At 40.9% G+C, this 18,656-nt stretch overlaps 1 protein-coding gene across 2 annotated transcripts in view; it reads right to left on the bottom strand.

Annotated features, from left to right (window-relative positions):
* Positions 1 to 18,656, bottom strand: part of armh3 (armadillo like helical domain containing 3) — a 153,622-nt gene that overhangs the window by 123,317 nt on the left and 11,649 nt on the right. For both annotated transcript variants that reach the window (XM_060842198.1, XM_060842199.1), the window contains exons 3-8: positions 14,868 to 14,924; positions 12,164 to 12,310; positions 11,330 to 11,437; positions 10,199 to 10,291; positions 9,914 to 9,988; positions 6,431 to 6,517 (exon numbers count right to left, since the gene is read on the bottom strand). In XM_060842198.1, coding sequence (XP_060698181.1) covers positions 6,431 to 6,517; positions 9,914 to 9,988; positions 10,199 to 10,291; positions 11,330 to 11,437; positions 12,164 to 12,310; positions 14,868 to 14,924 — 567 coding nt within the window. The remainder of the gene's footprint in view (positions 1 to 6,430; positions 6,518 to 9,913; positions 9,989 to 10,198; positions 10,292 to 11,329; positions 11,438 to 12,163; positions 12,311 to 14,867; positions 14,925 to 18,656) is intronic.

Here is an 18,656-nt window from a genome sequence, read left to right as displayed (position 1 = left end):
ATCCCATATATATATTGAAGCAGTCCATGTCTACATGCAGCAAGATCTGGACAAGTGATATGCACACCACACAAGAGCCAGGCGATGCTAACCTCCAACAAGAGAGAATCTAAGCACTTCCCATACATTTACTCCACTGGCATTCCATCACAGTAAATAAGAAATCGGAGCAAGAGGAGAATATGTGACCCCTTTGACTGATTTGCCATTGGATACAATCACAGCTGAAATTCTATCTCCAAGGTCATAGGCACATAGGACATAGCAACATAGCACAAATATAGGTCAATCAGCCCATCTATCTGTTCTATCTTTCAATACAGCTATAGTTGAGTGTGATGTTGGAAACACGCAGCAGGCCAGGCAGCATCCAAGGAGCAAAAGAATCGATGTTTTGGGCAGGATCCCTTCATCAGGAGAGCTATAGTCCCAGAGAACCAAAAGGTTGCTCTCTTGTTAGAGACAACTGGTGGCAAGTTTAACCTGAGGGTCACCATGCCTCAGGTGGGGTCACGGTGCATGAACTGAACCCGTACTGTTGGCGTCACTCTGCATTGCAAACCAACCATCCAGCTGGCTGACCCCAACATGATTTCCCATTCACAAATCCATACTGGCTCTTCCAAAGCAGGTCATTATTATCCAAGTATCCATTTATTACATACTTTATAATAATTATAACGTTTTCCCTACTGCTAATGCAATGTTAATACAGCTGTAGTTCCCCATTTTATCCATTCCTCCTTTCTTAAATAATGTGGAGGCATTCTACAGGAACCATTTCAGAACCTATAACATTCTGGAAGATGATCATCATCGAACAAGGTAGTTATCAGTATCTGGGAATTTAATCTCAATCACATTAAACTTCTCCAACACAACCCTCTTACTAATACTAAAATCCTTCAATTCCTTATTTATCACAGTCCCTTGGATCGCTAATTCTCAGGAATTCTTGAATCTTCCTCAGGATCAACTCTAAACTTCAGTAAATACTCCAAACCTCCTTAACACAAATCTCAGGAACCAATTCTTTACTTCTTGGTAAAACTCTGAATCTGCCATCTAATTCTTTCACCAATTTTCTTAAATATAACCCATCCTTTTAAAGATGTTCTTTCTAATGCAAACAGTGTCTCCTCATTACTGTTGCTGTATATTAGTTGCCATGCTGGCCCTTAAAGGCACAAGTTTCAGGAATCCAGATAACTAAAAGTTTTCAACCTTGTGTTCAAATACTTCCGTGGCCTTACCTACTTTATCTCTATAATCTCTTCCAAATCGACAACCTTCTGAGATCTCTGAGCTTCCCAATTCCACTCAATTGAACATTCCCTCATCGCCAATTTTAATTATACCACCACTGGCCACACCTTCAGTTGCCCAGCCTGAAATTCTATCTGGAGCTGCCTCGCTAAACCTCTCTCTTCCTTTAAGAGGCTCCTTACAATTGACCTCTTTAACCAAGTTTGTGATCACCTGCCATGCTAGCTGTTCTGTGGACTGGTATCAAACTTCATTTGGTAATATTATTGCAAACCTCACTGAGGCATTTAACTCTGTTAAAAAGGTGTTAGGCAAATACAAGTTGGATGGTGGCCGTAAAATTCAGTCTCCAGATCGCCATCCCAATGTGATACTTGGCTCAGCTTCTTATAGTCATAGAATCATAAGCCCTTCATCGGGCTTATGCCCGAAACGTCGAATTTCCTGTTCCTTGGATGCTGCCTGACCTGCTGTGCTTTAACCAGCAACACATTTTCAGCTCTGATCTCCAGCATCTGCAGACCTCACATTTTACTCGAATCATGGAGAGGTACAGGATAAAAATAGACCCCTAAGTTCAACACATCCATGCCAACCAGATATTCTAAATCAATCTGATCCTATTTACCAGCCTGTTTCCCTCTAAACACTTCCTATTCCATGTAGATGTCTTTTCAATGTTGCAATTATACCAGCCTCCACCACTTCCTCTGGCAGCTCATTCCTTACATGCACCACTGTGTGTGTGAAAAATTGCCCCTTAGGTCCCTTTTAAATCTTTCCCCTCTCACCTTAAAACTATGCCTGTAATTTTGGACTCCACCATCCAGAATAAAAGATTTCGACTATTCATCCTATCTATGCCCCTTATGATTTTATGAACTTCTGTAAGGTCACCCCTCAGCCTCCGACACCAGTCTATTCAGCCTCTTCCTATAGTTCAAACCCTCCAACACTGGCACCATCCTTATACATAAGAACATAAGAACTAGGAGCAGGAGTAAGCCATCCAGCTTTCGAGCCTGTTCGGCCACTCAATAAGATCATGGCTAATCTTTTCATGAACTCAGCTCTACTCATACGCGTTTTCACCATATTCCTTAATTCCTTCATCTTCCAAAAAGGTATTTACCTTAGCTTTAAAAGCGATTACTGAAGTAGTGTCAATTACTTCCCTGGGCAAGGAATTCCACAGATTAATAACCCTCTGGGTGAAGAAGTTCCTTCTCAGTTTAGTTCTAAACCTGCTTCCTCTAATCTTGAGGCCATGCCCTCTTGTCCTAGTTTCACCTGCCAGTGGGATTTTCCTATCTATTGCTATTTTATTGATTCCCTTCATAAAGTTTATGTTTCTATAAGATTCCCTCTCATTCTTCTGAATTCCAAAGAATATAATCCCAAATTACTCAGTGTCTCCTCATAAGCCAAACCCCTCAACTCCGGAATCAACCTAATGAACCTCCTCTGCACCCCCTCCAGTGGCAGCACATCCTTTCTCCAGAAAGGAGACGAAAATGCACATGGTACTCCAGGTGTGGCCTCAGCAGCAACCTAGACAGCTGCAACGTAACCTCCCTGCTTTTAAACTCAATACCTTTAGCACTGAAGGACAAAATTTCATTTGCCTTCCTAATTACCTGTTGTATCTGCAGACCAACCTTCTGTGATTCAAGCACAAGAACATCTAGGTCCCTCTGCACAGCAGCATGCTGCAACTTTTTACCATTCAAGTAATAGTCCTTTTTACTGTTACTCCTACCAAAATGGATGATTTCACATTTGTTAACATTGTATTCCATCTACCCAGACCATTGCCCAAAGTATCTATGTTCCTCTGCAAAGTTTCACAGTCCTCTGCACATTTCTCTCTGCCACACATCTTAGTGTCATAGGCAAATTTTGACACTGTACACATGGCCCCCAACTCCAAATAATGTGATCTAACCTTGCTAACCAGTCTGCCATGAGGAACCTTGTTCAACACCTTACCGAAATCCACATAGATCATGTCCACCGTTTTTTCTTCATCAATCCAGTTCGTCACTTCCTCAAAAACTGAATGAAGTTACTGAGACATGACTTCCCACACACAAAACCATGTTGACTATCCCAAATCAGTCCTTGCCTTTCCAAATACATTTAGAAAGTCAAGCTTGATTGTTGTACTAGAGCACACAATAAGACTTATCAATATAAATTAAGAGTGTGCTGCATTATCATGAGATGCTGTCAAATCCAGGGTAACTGTTCTCAACGGAACTCAAAATTCCATACTGCAATTTAACCAAGTATTGCTTGTCCACCATTTATCCCTCAATTGATCATTCCCTTCATGTTTATTGGGCCATCATGCTAAAGTATAAATTGTACAGTAAATTTGCTTGCATAATCAGATAAAATATATTAAATATGATGCACTGGTAGTGGAGATTGTGGGAATATGAAAGATGTTACTGATACATGTTTTTGTCCTTTAAAATGTCTGATACTTAATCTTTAAAGGCAGTAGTTAAACTGTCTTGGTCTCTGTCATTTAAAAAAGGTGATGGAGAGAAAACATGGAATTTTAGACATCAGTAAAAAGGAACTGCTGCAGTCCAAGATTTAATAGCACAGCACTTGGAAAGCTGTGACAAAATGGACAGAGTCAGCATGAATTTAAGAAAAGGAAATAATGCTTCACAAATCTGCTGCAAGTTTCAAAGGATGCAACTAGTAACGTTGACATGGGACAGGCAGTAGGTATGGTTTATTTGGACTTTCAGAATGCTTTTGATAAGGTCCTACATAAGAAATTAACATGCAAAATTAAAGCACGTGCAATCGGGGTAGTGCATTGACATGGATAAAGAACTGGTTTGCAGACAGAAAACAAAGATTAGGAATAACAGGTAATTTTCCTAGAGAAAGCCAATGACTAGTGTGATACCACAGAAATCGGGGCTTAGACCCCATCTATTCACATGATAAGTTAATGATTTGGATGAGGGAACTAAATGTAAACTCTTCAAGTTTACAGATGACTGAAAGCTGAGTGGGAAGGTGAACTGTGAGGAGGATGCAGGGATGCTACAGTGTGATATGGACAAGTTGGGTGAGCAGATGAATGCAAAACAAATGGAGTGTAACATGCAGAAATGTGAGGTTATCCACTTTGGTCGCAAAAATAGGAAGGCAGATCATCTGAATGGTGATAGATTGGAAAAGGAGTGGTGCAACAAGACCCAGGTATCCTTGTACACCAAATGCTGAAAGTAAGCATTCAGATGCAGCAAGCAGTGAAGATGTCAAACTGTAAATTGGCCTTCACAGCGAGAGGATTTGAATACAGGAGCAGGATATAGTGCTGCAATTGTACAGAGCCTTGGTGAGACCACACCTGAAGTCCTGTGTGCAGGTTTGGTCTCTTTATTGGAGGAAGACTGTTCTGGCTATGGGACAATGTGCAACAAAGGTTTACCAGAATGATTTCAGAGATGGCATGGCTGAAACAAAAACAGTGACTGGATCAGTTCGAACTGTATTCAATGGAGTTTAGAACAATGAGCGGATCTCATAAAAACCTGTAAAATTCTTACAGGACCCGACAGTGTAAATGAGGGAAGGATCTTCCCAATGACCAGTGAGTCCAGGACCAGGGTCACAGACAAAGGATACCAAGTAGATCATTTGGTACTGAGACAAGGAGAAATTTCTTCACTGAGGTGTGGTGAACCTGTGGAATTCTGTGTCACAGAAAGTGGTCAAGGCCAAAACATTGAATGTTTTCAATTGGTTAGATATAGTTATTAGGGCTAAAGGGATCAAAAGATATGGGAAGAAAACAGGAACAAGAAACTGTTGAATGATTAGCCATGATCATAGTGAATGGTGGAATAAGCTCGAAGGGTCAAATGGCCAACTGCTGTTCCTACGTTTAGTGTTGGCATCTGCCTTTTAGAGACAAAAGGAGGACACAAATTTTAGCAGTGCTCTAATTTCGTTAATGGTTAACAAGGAATTGAAAAAATTTCTTAGTTCCCCACACTGGATTTCTGTGTACAAAAGTAGAGAACAAACTCAGTACAGTACCACAATATTACATTTTTCTAGAGAGGAAAAATTAAAGCAAGGTAAAAACTACTATACAGAAATGTAGTGGGAACATATATCTGCTGTAGAGAATCCTGGAATCTCTCTGTCTCCCCAAGTATGTGGTGATGATGAACTCAATGGAATGTTTGCCCTGAATAGTTGAGTAAGAACATCCAAACAACAAAGTCTTCTTTAATAGTTATTTGTGTGTGTGAGACAATGCAATGAATTATGTGAAACATGTTAGACAGCGGTTATAATTAAAAAGACAAAACCTGTTTCTTACATACACACATTACGTTAGATCAAAAAAGCTCCTGTCTCCTCAAAATTGTATGGTTGTTTTTAACACGTTTATTGAAACATCCAATATCAACTCAAGTAATGCAAATCCTACCATTGATTTATGCCGTGGCTGATCCATTCACTGACATTATAATTTTTGATAACTTCAATCCACAAAAATCTATTGATTAGATTAGATTACTTACAGTGTGGAAACAGGCCCTTCGGCCCAACAAGTCCACACCGACCCGCCGAAGCGCAACCCATCCATTCTCCTACATTTACCCCTTTACCTAACAGTACGGGCAATTTAGCGTGGCCAATTCACCTGACCTGCACATCTTTGGACTGTGGGAGGAAACCAGGGCACCCAGAGGAAACCCACGCAGACACGGGGAAAATGTGCAAACTCCACACAGTCAGTCGCCTGATCTCAACTGCAAAATGTTCATTTCATCCACAAACTCAACAGCAGTTTGGGGGTCAGATTTCCAGACTTTCAGCCCCTTTTGTGTGAAGGTTTGCTCACATAACCCTCGAAACGGTTTGGCTCCAATTTAAAGATCTGTCCCATTTTCTGCACTCTCCCCACCAAACAAAATAATTTCTCTCCACTTTCCTAATCAAATCCTTTATTCAGCTTAACCACCTTGATTATAGCAACACTTAAACATTTATACTCAAGAGAACACAAGTGCACTCGCTATGCAACCTGACTGCATCCATTTTGGCGAGGAATCCCTGCAATTGCTTTTATGAAAAGCGAGGAGACAATCACTGATCCCTTCCAATAATAACAACTTACCTCGTACTTTCTGTAATTTACCAACAATGCCAAGAGAACCACAGTATCATAGCCGTGCTGCCCCCTGCTGGATGCCACAGACAGAATCTGAAAAACAGCAATGGGAAAAGGGATGAGAGCTCAATTATAGAATCAGAAGCTATGGGTACATTCTTGACTTACAGGTCACAATCTCAATAAATAATGAATATCTTTAAGTATATGGCTGCATTCATACTTCCTAATTATCCTAACCAAATGGTAACGTCATCTGAGGGTTTAACAACAGCTATGAATATGCCTTTTCAAATTATTCTTTCAGGCAGTGCATTGCAGTTCATAACTTGGGAATTACAACTTCAAGAAAACTGCAAAAATTCCATTCAGATCCACTTCGGGGAATGAAACAGTCCACAGTTTATTGTGCAGCACCTACTCATTCTGCTACAGTGCGGAAAAAAGTTAGGTCAATTCCATTGTGGCTTTTAATATTCCTAAACCACCACCATAGGGGAATGGATAGAGCATCAATCTGCAGGACTAATGCTTTGCAAACAAAATTCACAAGAAAACTAGGACATTCTGTGAAACACGGTGCCATCTGGTGGCTGTACTCGCAGTCAGATATATTCGTCCAGAATATTCGAGAGAGCTGCACTCTGGCCCATGAACAGCAGCTTGGTCCATTCTAGGTGCTTACAGGGAGACAAGCCCACTATATCCAATCAGATTCCACTCTAAATCCACACAGACCTCCAAAGAGTTCACCACACAGTGTTACAAAGAAGCTCCATTTTTAATACTGTTTAGAGGTCTTTCGTTTTGAAGGATTGTGAAAAAAAGTAACAGATTTCATGATTGGTGATAAACTTTGTAGACTTCAGGATTGGCGATAATTGCTTGCTTTGCTAGAAACCATGATGAGGTTGTTGTGAATGTGTTGTTTTATCTGAGTTCAAGGGAAACCTGCTAAGAACAAAGCAAGGGCTGCCTTCTGAAGAAGCTGCTCAGCCGATCTTTCCCATTTCTGCAAAGAAAATTCTACATCAGTTCAGGATAACTCCTGACGGAGGGATCTGAAGACAAACTGCTGAGTAAAGAAAACACTGCAGCCAATGTCTGCAGAGAAATGTTTTTTGTTTCTCTTTTCCTAAAATTTATGTGCATTTTAGGAATATTTACAGGAATAAGCATTCATATTTCTATTTCACAAACTATGTTATTCAATAAAGATGGAATAATTGGTCAAGTTCAGTTTTGATTTTGTTTTAAAACTCCACAAATGTGTTTACTAAAACACTTATTGGTAAATCTGTTGTTTGAATCCTATTTAGGTAAGGTGCTTAATTGGACATCTTGGTAACTGGACAAAGTACTTTTATGTTGTGACCCATTGTGCAGTGAGACTAGGGTGGCAATGCACTTCTCCAGCCTCAGTTGTAACAACAGAAACTGGCCATTCAACCCAACCGCTCTATGACAGTGTTGCCAAATCTTTCCCATGACTCTTCTTTCACCTTATCAACATTTCCTTTTTTTTTCCCCCTTTGTGTTATTCATCTTCCCCTTAAATGCATCTGTGCTATTCATTTAAACCAGAAGTCACATGACACCAAGTTATAGTCCAACAGGTCTATTTGAAATCACAAGCATTTGCAGCACTGCTCCTTTGTAGATGAAAGTTACTGGTGTCGTGTGACTTCTGGTTTTGTCCACCCCAGTCCAACACCAGCACTTCCACATCATTCACTTAAGCAAATCAAGTTGAATAGAAGTAGAAGTAGAACAGTGGAACTATCCTACAACTTCCTTGCTTGGTCAAATAAGAAGAGTGAATTCTGATAGCAGTGCATTTTGACAGACTACCTTGTTTTGGAGTCCATGAGATTCTGCAATACTCAACAGAGTCCATATATGCACACACTCTTTCGAAGATTTCTTTCTACACAAATCATTATTAGAATCTGACTTAACAAGACAATAGGGACTGCAAAACAAAAATACAAAATAAGAGTGCACGGCCATACTGAGACAAAGAAATACGTCTGAGGAGAAAACATACAAAGGGACTAGGAGGTAACCATTCAAACTTTCTGCAATTACTACAGGCACTATTGGAATTTAATGAGCAAAGAAAGCGATTCATCTAATATACCTGTGCTGATACCTTGAAAGGACGGTCCGTTAGTCCCACTCATTCTGCAACTCCATTAGATTGTGGCTGATCACCACCTTAACTCCATGGGATGACATGGTTTAGTACCAACCATAATTAATGAGGTTTAATAAATACACTAATATGTCCCTGAGGTTTACCATGATGTAATTATGAACTCAGTAGCCATATCAAAGACACTCTGCTAGAAGGTTAGAACTCCAGCAGCTTAGGGCAGAGAAACTTCCTGCAATATCCTCTTGTATATATTGTAAATAAAGACTGAAGAAATAGCTGAACACCTGATCAGAGCTTATTAAAACAGGTGATAGCTCCAAACACCAGAAGGTCCTGGGATCCAAATCTGAGGTGTGCGCACATGTATGTCAGTGCGTGCATGTGCATGAGTATAAGCATGTGCGCATGTATGTGTCAGATAAGGATTTTTCTTAGTAAGCTGGCAAAGGCCACCAGTAATGTCCAACACAGAAATAGGCTCAACTAGTCATACTCCACACAAGCCTTCTCCCACCATTCTCCTTCATCTCACTCTGAATGCACAGCTCGCAAATGCTTTGTTCCTATGTATTTATCAAGCTTCCCTTTAAAATGAAGCTAGTTCACACTTGTTAGCATGAGATGAACCACACTTTCCACCACATAAGCAAAGGTGCACCATGAAGCGAAACCACAGACTTACCAGATACACTTATAACCACAGAAAGGTCTAAAGTGATTGCCAATTCACAGAGAAAAGCTTGTGTCAAAAATCATGATGATACTTGCCTCCCACCTCCACATCCCCCACCCCATCCACCCGACCAAAGTATTTTTCTTATTTTAGCTCTGCCAACTTCAGCTAAAATTCAGGAATGACTTGGACCTAACTTAATCGAGGTTTGGTTAAAAATGTAACAGACTTCAACACAGTTCATGCCTGGTTGTTTTCATCTTTCAATATTAATTAGTTAGATGTGGACTACACAGGATCTTTGTTAAACATACAAGGGCAAGGTTCATTCATAGACGGCTAAGAGTCAGTGCAAGCTATTGTGGAGGATTAAAGAGCAAGAAGCTGGCGAGTGGGACTAATGGACAGTCCTTTCAAGGTATCAGCACAGGCATTCCAGATGAATTGCCTTCTCTGGTCATTAGATTCCAATAGCGCCTGGACCCTATGTATGTCAATGTCAAAATGACTGGATAATCTTATTAATGTTGGTTGGGGATCAACATTACCCAGACCAACCATTTTTCAAAAAAGGCAATGACCCATTTAACCAAGAATTAGATGGTTAGAGGACACCTCAAAATCAATGTTTTATAATGATTCAGGAATAGGCTCTCACCTGAAGAATAGCTTCAAAAATACTGTTTATCATCACATATTCCAGGATAGTGTTCTGGCTGATATTATCTGTAACCTGCCAACAAAAAACAAATTGATGATGACAGCGTACCTGGAAAGATTGCTTTAATTAAATAATAATTTCTCTCTCTTACTTGCAATTACCCCTCTCACAGCTGATGTGTTTTTCGGGTGGGAGAGAGGGAGTGCCAGGAGACAGAGAGAGATGTGAGGAAGGACAGGACAGAATGAGGCCAGCACCAGAAATGATCGAGGGTTTACTTACTGTGACCAAACAGAGCAACAGCTTCAGGCAAAGACTCTTCAAACTCTCTGAACCATCACCACACAACAAAGTGTCCAAACTCTCCATCAGGTTCTGTGAATTAAAGAGAGAAGGATTATCATAAAGAACACTTGGCCAAATTACTAACCAAGCACTGCATGTACACAAAGCCACGTATGGCATGAAGAGGCACTTTCTCCCTAGTGAACCGGACATTGCTCACTACCAATACTGTTCTCCAGTGATTCCTGGTCATGACCCTGACTACTGTCCCAAACTGAATTAGTTCAGTTGCAACCTCAATGCGATCCACAGTCAAGTTTCTAACCCTATTTCCTCCCCAATACCACTTCTACAATATTTTTCAACTCTGTCCCTGCCTCAGTTCATTTGCTGCTGCAATCACTGGTAATTTTGTTACTTGTAGTTTGGACTATTCCAATGCTGTCCTGGGCCATCTCCCATATTCTTTCTGCCAAAAGCTTCAGCTTAAAATGTCTGCTACCTGTACTCCAACCCAAATCCCATTTGCTCATCAGCTCAATGCTTGCTGGTCTAAACCAATTCACAGTAAAGTATCTTCTGTCAAAATTTAACATTCTCTTCATTGTTCGCAAATTCCTCCGTAATCTTGCTCATCCCTATCTCTGTAAGCTTCTCCAGCCCAAAACCTCTCCAAAACATTGGCCACACCTTTAACTCTGGGCTCTTAAGCATCCCTAATTTTAAATGCTCCAACATTAACACCTGTTCCTTCAGCTGGCTGGGCCCTATGCTACTGAATCCTTCTTACCATTATTTCCCTTTCTTTTGAGATGGTCCTTACAATCTATCTACTACAAGCAACTCATCTGTCCTAATGTTTCCTTCTTTGATTCAATGTGAAACATTGCCTGATTTCCACTCCTGTGAAGCATTTGAGATTTTGTACCATGCTAACAGCCCAATGTAAATATGAGACTTGGTTTTTTCTGCTGCCTGTGCAGCCAGGACCAGTATAGATTCAAGGCCACTAGCCTATAATGTCATCCAGAGCCGCAAACATTCCACCATTGCCTCGATCAGTGCCCTGGAGTATTGCTGACTGTTTAGCAGAGTAGATTATTGCTCACACCTGCCTCCTATACTCACCTTCATCCGGAGTTCAGCTTTATCAAACCCCATCAATATGTTGATAATGTCAAAGCCAGAGGTCGGTTTGTTTTTCTGATGAACACCTCGAATCAGGGCACATAATGTCTGGAGGTTAAGAAAAAAGGAACAGAAAGCATAACCCCAAGGGCAATAACCATACAGACCTTACCTGGAGAGCCAGACCAATATAAAGACTGTGAGAACACAGCAGGTAGAGTGATGGATAAGCTCAGGGAGAGGATTTCACACTATGAAGGGCTAAAGAGGTTAATGGCAGAGAATAGAGGGATAGTCACATGGTGGTAAAAACACTGAACTAGCAATCCCCACTGATGATCTGGAATGTGTAATCAAAGGAGAAAGTGAGGACTGCAGATGCCAGAGATCAAAGTCGAAAAGTGAGGCGCCAGAAAAGGTGTATCCAAGGAGCAGGAGAGTTGATGTTTCGGGTATAAGCCCTTCATCAAGAAAGCTGATGAAGGGCTTATGCCCGAAACGTTGGCTCTCCTGCTCCTCAGATGCTGCCTGACCTGCTGTGCTTTTCCAGGGCCACACTTTTTGACTCGAATGTGAATTCAAAACCCACCATGTCAACTCATTGGTAAATCAAAATTTCATTGTTCTTGAGTCTAACTTGATTAGGAATCTCAGACAATCATGAAGACCTTGGTTTATCTGGTCTGGCCAGAGTGTTATTTCAGACACACAGCAATGAGGTCAGAGTTTTTGAATAGTATTGCAATGGTCAAGTAAGTGCTGGGGATGTTGAGATGGGGCAAAAAACATGCAAAGAAACTTTGTACTCCACTTAACATAAGTTACGGTCCTTACCTGTAATGCATTCACCACTTTAATCTGATGCTCCTCATTTAATGACACTATACAGTGCTGGAACAGACTGTTAATGTTATCCTTTAACTTCATTAGTTCATCCCCATCCACAGATTCCAGCTTTGCCTCCAGGTACTCCAGGTTCACCTGAAGGGAGCAAAGTGAATGTCAACAACCATTTTTGCGCTAAGAAATTCACTCAATGGTGAGGATTCTCAAGCATTCCACCAAGACAGTGAACTGGAGAAAGGACAAAATGGAAAAGTATTTCAAAAGGACGATAATAGTCACATAGCACAGAAACAGACCCTTTGGTCCAACTCATCCATGTTGACCAAGTTTCCCAAACTAAACTTGTCCCATTCGCCTGCACTTGACCCACATCTCTCTAAATCTCTCTATTCATGTACCTACCCAGATGTCTTTTAAATGCTGTAACCGTACTTGAATCTACCATTTTTTCTGGCAATTTATTCTATACATAAGCCACCCTCCTGGTGAAAAAGTTGCCCCTCAGGTTTTAAACCTTTCTTCTCTAAGCTTAAAAATATGACCCCTAGTTTTGAACTCACCCACACTAGGGAAAAGGCCTTTGCTATCCACTTTATCTATATCCTTCAAATTCCTATGCTCCAGTGAAAAATTTCCCAGCTTATCCAGCCTGTCCTTATGACTCAAACCCTCCAGTCCCAGCAACACCCTGGTAAATCTTTTCAGAACCCTCTCTAATTTAATGAAAACGTTCCTATAGCAGGCCAACCAAAATTGTACAACCAAAAGTGCCCTCACCGACATCCTATGTGGCCACATGATGTGCCAATTCCTATACTCAATGCTTTGAGCAAGAAAGGCAAGCATGCCAAATACTTTCTCAACCAAATACCTTCATCTACCTGCAACATAATGTGTGAAGAACTGTGTAGTTGAATCCCTCTCTTTTGACAACACTATACAAGATCCTTCCATTAACAATGTGAGTCCTACCCTTGTTCATTTAACCGAAATGCAATACCTCACATTTATTCAATTTAATCTCTATTTGCCACTCCTCAGCCATTGGCCCAATGACAGGTGACAATGAGGAGGGAGAGGGTTGCAGAGATCAGGCAAAGTCAGTCCAAGAGAAATACATAAGGGTTCAGTGATGGAGGATGCGATGCCTTGGAGATATTACAGAGGGCCATTGACTGAAGAGGTACGGTAATGATGGGGGTGACAGAACTTTGTGAGAACATGAAATCATGATCAAAGAGAAAACTGGGGTGGTGGAGTTAGAGAACCAGAAGATTAGTAGTTGCTATGTTAATGCACTAAGCCAGTGTGGGAGCAATCACAGGTTTCACACACTCTTAACACTGCTTCTGATCTGATCACCCAAACTGCCTCTTGCCTTATGCTCCCACTCCAGCAAGAGATACCAGGAAATCAGAGCCAATCCATCTCTCCCCAACTCCATTAAATGGGATAAAGTACAACAATCCTATGAGACCACTGGCTGAGGTCAATGAACATTAACAGAGATTAGGGACTGAACCAGCTCAGTGCTGCTGGAAAGATGTATTCGCCCATTGAGAAAACTCTTATTTTTGTGTCAAGTATAATAGATTAAGATTTTAGCCACAAATCTGAAACATTTTCAGTTGAGTTGAACAGGCAAACTACAAAACAGACAATGTACAGTATGAACTATGACCAATGATTCAACAAACCTCCCTGCAGCAGGCTCTACTCCTAACAACTTGTATTTATAAAGTGTCTCTCACAAGGCATTTCACAGCGTCAAAAGAAAACAAAATTGAGTCCTTAATGCAACACTGGGCAGATGAACAAAAGCTTGATCAAAAAAGTAGGTTTTAAGAAGCATCTTAAAGGAGGAAAGCAAGGAGAAGGAAAAAGATTTAGGACAGGGGGACCATGGAGGGAACTGAATGTAGAGTCAGATATTTAAAATTAATTATTGTTCAATTGAATACCAATGCAGGCCAGGAAGCTGTGGATGGACAGAACCCAACTGTCTTTCTCAAGGGCAGTTAGGAATAAGCCACATGCCCACACCCTGCGAACAAATATATATGTCTGGGATGTGGTTGAGCTTCAGATGACCAGGTTTATCAAAGGTAGAATATGGGAGACTGACAAGGAGTTCATTGGAAAAGTCAAATCTGGATGCAAAAGACAAACAAGGATTTCAGCAGGACAAGAAGAAAGACAGCTTTGATAATAGTACAGACATACAGAAACTAATCTCCAGGTAAAATAGGTCACCAAAGTTACAAACCACTCCCCATATTTAATTTCCTTCTAAATCCCATGAGCAATTAATCCACCATAGTTTCTATTCCACCCACATAATCCAAACCACATGCCATGTACATTCCAATTATCTAATATCTTCTTGGTCAATCCCTTCCCACAGTCAGGTGAAAGTGAGGATTGCAAATGCTGTAGATCAGAGTCAAGATTAGAGTGGTGCTGGAAAAGCACAGCAGGCCAGGCTGCATCCGACGAGCAGGAAAATCGATGTTTCGGGCAAAAGCCCTTCATCAGCCCTTCATTCAGTTTAACAGTTCCACAATGCAATCCTGAACTCTGCCATCTGTACATTAATAACCTCCCACTGCAGTAGCCACTGAGTCCTGAGCCACAAAAATACTCAGACAATAAAACCTGACATTGAAAGAAAGAATAAAATACACCAACTAACCTTCATCAGGAAAAGTTCCTCCCAGAATCGAGGGCAGTTCTTGACTGGGTCTTCATTCTGAGACAAGAAATTGAGTTACCACATTACTTAAGACATTTGAATCCTCTGCTAAAACACACATGTGAATCTCTGTACTTCTCCAACATTAACTGTCAAAGATTCCTGTAAGTCATTCCTCCTTTACCCCCAGTTCTACTCACATCCCCCTAGATGTGTCTGTTGACCCTGTCTCCTGCTCTTAGTTCCTCCATTTTCCAAATCTGTCTCACTCCCCACCCACCACACCGGTTCTACTCACCAGACTTCCCATTTCCTTCCCAACAGTAGAGTCATCAATGGCAGGTATGTGCAATTATAGTGTATCTAGTTGACATTGTGTATATTTCCCTAATTCACAACTGTGGCCGCTATAAAATAAATGCCAAATAAATTACAGTTATTTTCACATTCTGGGGAGGTAGTAGCATAGTGGTAATATTAGATTCATAACCCAGAACCTGACACTCATCTGAAGTTATGGGTTCAAATCCCACCATTGAAGATGGTGAAATTTGCATGCAAAAGACTTTTTTTTAAGAAAATAGCCTAACGGTGACAATGTAACCACTGTCAAATGTGTAAAAACACATCAGCCTCATTAACATTCTTTAGGGAACAAAATTTGCCATTATTAGCCTGTATATGATTCTAAATCCACAGGAGTATTGACCTTAATTGACCTCTGGACAAGTTAGGTATGAGCAATAAACTGTCATAAAGTGAGGACTCCAGTCAGAGTCGAGAGTGGTGCTGTAAAAGCAAAGCAGGTCAGGTAGCATCGAGGAGCAGGAGAATCAACATTTCGAACACAAGCCATTCATTCTTGATGAAGGGCTTTTGCCTGAAACGTCAATTCTCCTGCTCCTCAGATGCTACCTGACCTGCTGTGATTTTCCAGCGCCATACTCATGAGCAATAAACACTCTTAGCCTTATAGCCAGTGATCCTAACAAACCATGAACAAACAATTTTCTTTTTAGTTGCAGTTTCTTAAGAGTCTGCTGTGTGCAAACCATCTGTCTTACAGCAGCAACACACTTCAACTGACTTCATTCTCTGGAAAGCACTTTAGACTATGAGTGTCTGAGTGATACTTCAGAAATGCAAGTATTTTATAATAATGAACTTATTTAATTCAATGTATATGTATGAATTTATAACAGAAATATCAAAATAAAGGCAATATATGAATTACAGTTTCACATTCTAGTTGAAATATTTCTATCCTCTAACCCTGATACACTTGACTGTGCTCGATTTAAATTTCCATTATGAAACAGCACTGGAGACTGACAAGTAATATGTTAAATACTAGCACTGAGTTGCTGCAAAGCTTTTACATTATAAATTCCCATGTCTACATCATGATGGAAATTTCTGAATGAATGTGTTACATTAACATTAAGGACGGACTGCACCTAAATTGGAAGATTTGCTAGAACTGCTTGGGAGGATTTAAACTAGTAAGGTGGAGGGGTGGGACCCAGGGAGATAGTGAGGAAAGAGATCGATCTGAGACAGGTACAGCTGAGAACAGAAGTGAGTCAAACAGTCAGGGCAGGCAGGGACAAGGTAGGACTAATAAATTAAACTGCATTTATTTCAATGCAAGGGGCCTAACAGGGAAGGCAGATGAACTCAGGGCATGGTTAGTAACATGGGACTGGGATATCATAGCAATTACAGAAACATGGCTCAGGGATGGGCAGGACTGGCAACTGAATGTTCCAGGACACAAATGCTAGAGGAAGGATAGAAAGGGAGGCAAAAGAGGAGGGGGAGTGGCATTTTTCATAAGGGATAACATTACAGCTGTGCTGAGGGAGGATATTCCCAGAAATACATTCAGGGAAGTTATTTGAGTGGAACCGAGAAATAAGAAAGGGATGATCACCTTATTGGGATTGTATTATAGACCCCTTAATAGTCAGAGGGAAATTGAGAAACAAACTTGTAATGAGATCTCAGCTATCTGTAACAATAATAGGGTGGTTATGGTAGGGGATTTTAACTTTCCAAACATCACCTGGGACTGCCATAGTGTTAAAGGTTTAGATGGAGAGGAATTTCTCAAGTGTGTACAAGACAATTTTCTGATTCCGTATGTGGATATACTTACTAGAGAAGATGCAAAACTTGACGTACTCTTGGGAAATAAGGCAGGGCAGGTGACTGAGGTGTCAGTGGGGGAGCACTTTGGGGCCAGCAACCATAATTCTATTCGTTTTAAAATAGTGATGGAAAAGTATAGACCAGCTCTAAAAGTTGAAGTTCTAAATTGGAGAAAGGCCAATATTGATGCTATTAGGCAAGAACTTTCAAAAGCTGATTGGACGCATATGTTTGCAGGTAAACGGACTGCTGGAAAATGGGAAGCCTTCAGAAATGAGATAACAAGAATCCAGAGAAAGTATATTCCTGTCAGGGTGAAAGGGAAGGCTGGTAGGTATAGGGGATGACTAAAGAAATTGAGGATTTTGTTAAGAAAAAGAAGGAAGCATATATCAGGTACAGACAGGATAGATCGAGTCAATCCTTAGAAGAGTATAAAGAAAGTAGGAGTATACTTATGAGGGAAATAGAATTAAGGAGAATCCAAAGGGGTTTACAAATATATTAAAGGACAAAAGGATAACTAGGCAGAGAATACGGCCCCTCAAAGATCAGCAAGGCGGCCTTTGTGTGGAGCCACAGAAATTGAAGGAGATACTAAATGAATAGTTTGCATCAGTATTTACTGTGGAAAAGGATATGGAAGATATAGACTGTAGGGAAAAAGATGGTGACATCTTGCAAAATTCCTTATTACAGAGGAGGAAGTGCTGGATGTCTTGAAACGGTTAAAGGTGGATAAATCCCCAGGACCTGATCAGGTGTACACGAGAACTCTGTGGGAAGCTACAGAAGTGATTGCTGGGCCTCTTGCTGAGATATTTGTATCATTGATAGTCACAGGTAAGGTGCCAGAAGACTGGAGGTTGGCAAATGTGGTGCCAGTGTTTAAGAAGGGTGGTAAGGACAAGCCAGGGAACTATAGACCAGTGAGCCTGACTTTGGTGGTGGGCAAGTTGTTGGAGGGAATCCTGAGGGACAGGATGTACATGTATTTGGAAAGGCAAGGACTGATTTGGGATAGTCAACATGGCTTTGTGCATGGGAAATCATGTCTCATAAACTTGATTGAGTTTTTTGATGAAGTAACAAAGAAGATTGATGAGGGCAGAGCAGTAGATATGATCTATATGGACTTCAGTAAGGCGTTCGACAAGGTTCCCCATGGGATACTGATTAGCAAGGTTAGATTTCATGGAATACAGGGAGAACTAACTATTTGGATACAGAACTGGCTCAAAGGTAGAAGACAGGGTGATGGTGGAGGGTTGTTTTTCAGACTGGAAGCCTGTGACCAGTGGAGTGCCACAAGGATCGGCGCTGGGTCCTCTACTTTTTGTCATTTACATAAATGATTTGGATGCGAGCATAAGAGGTACAGTTAGTAAGTTTGCAGATGACACCAAAATTGGAGGTGTAGTGGACAGCGAAGAGGGTTACCTCAGATTACAACAGGATCTTGACCAGATGGGCCAATGGGCTGAGAAGTGGCAGATGGAGTTTAATTCAGATAAATGCGAGGTACTGCATTTTTGGAAAGCAAATCTTAGCAGGACTTATACACTTAATGGTAAGGTACTAGGGAGTGTTGCTGAACAAAGAGACCTTGGAGTGCAGGTTCATAGCTCCTTGAAAGTG

This window comes from Hemiscyllium ocellatum, chromosome 22 (assembly GCF_020745735.1).
Source record: "Hemiscyllium ocellatum isolate sHemOce1 chromosome 22, sHemOce1.pat.X.cur, whole genome shotgun sequence".
Lineage (NCBI taxonomy): Eukaryota > Metazoa > Chordata > Chondrichthyes > Orectolobiformes > Hemiscylliidae > Hemiscyllium > Hemiscyllium ocellatum.
Note: the sequence above shows the minus strand (reverse complement) of the source record. Positions and strands in the feature narration are given on the sequence as shown.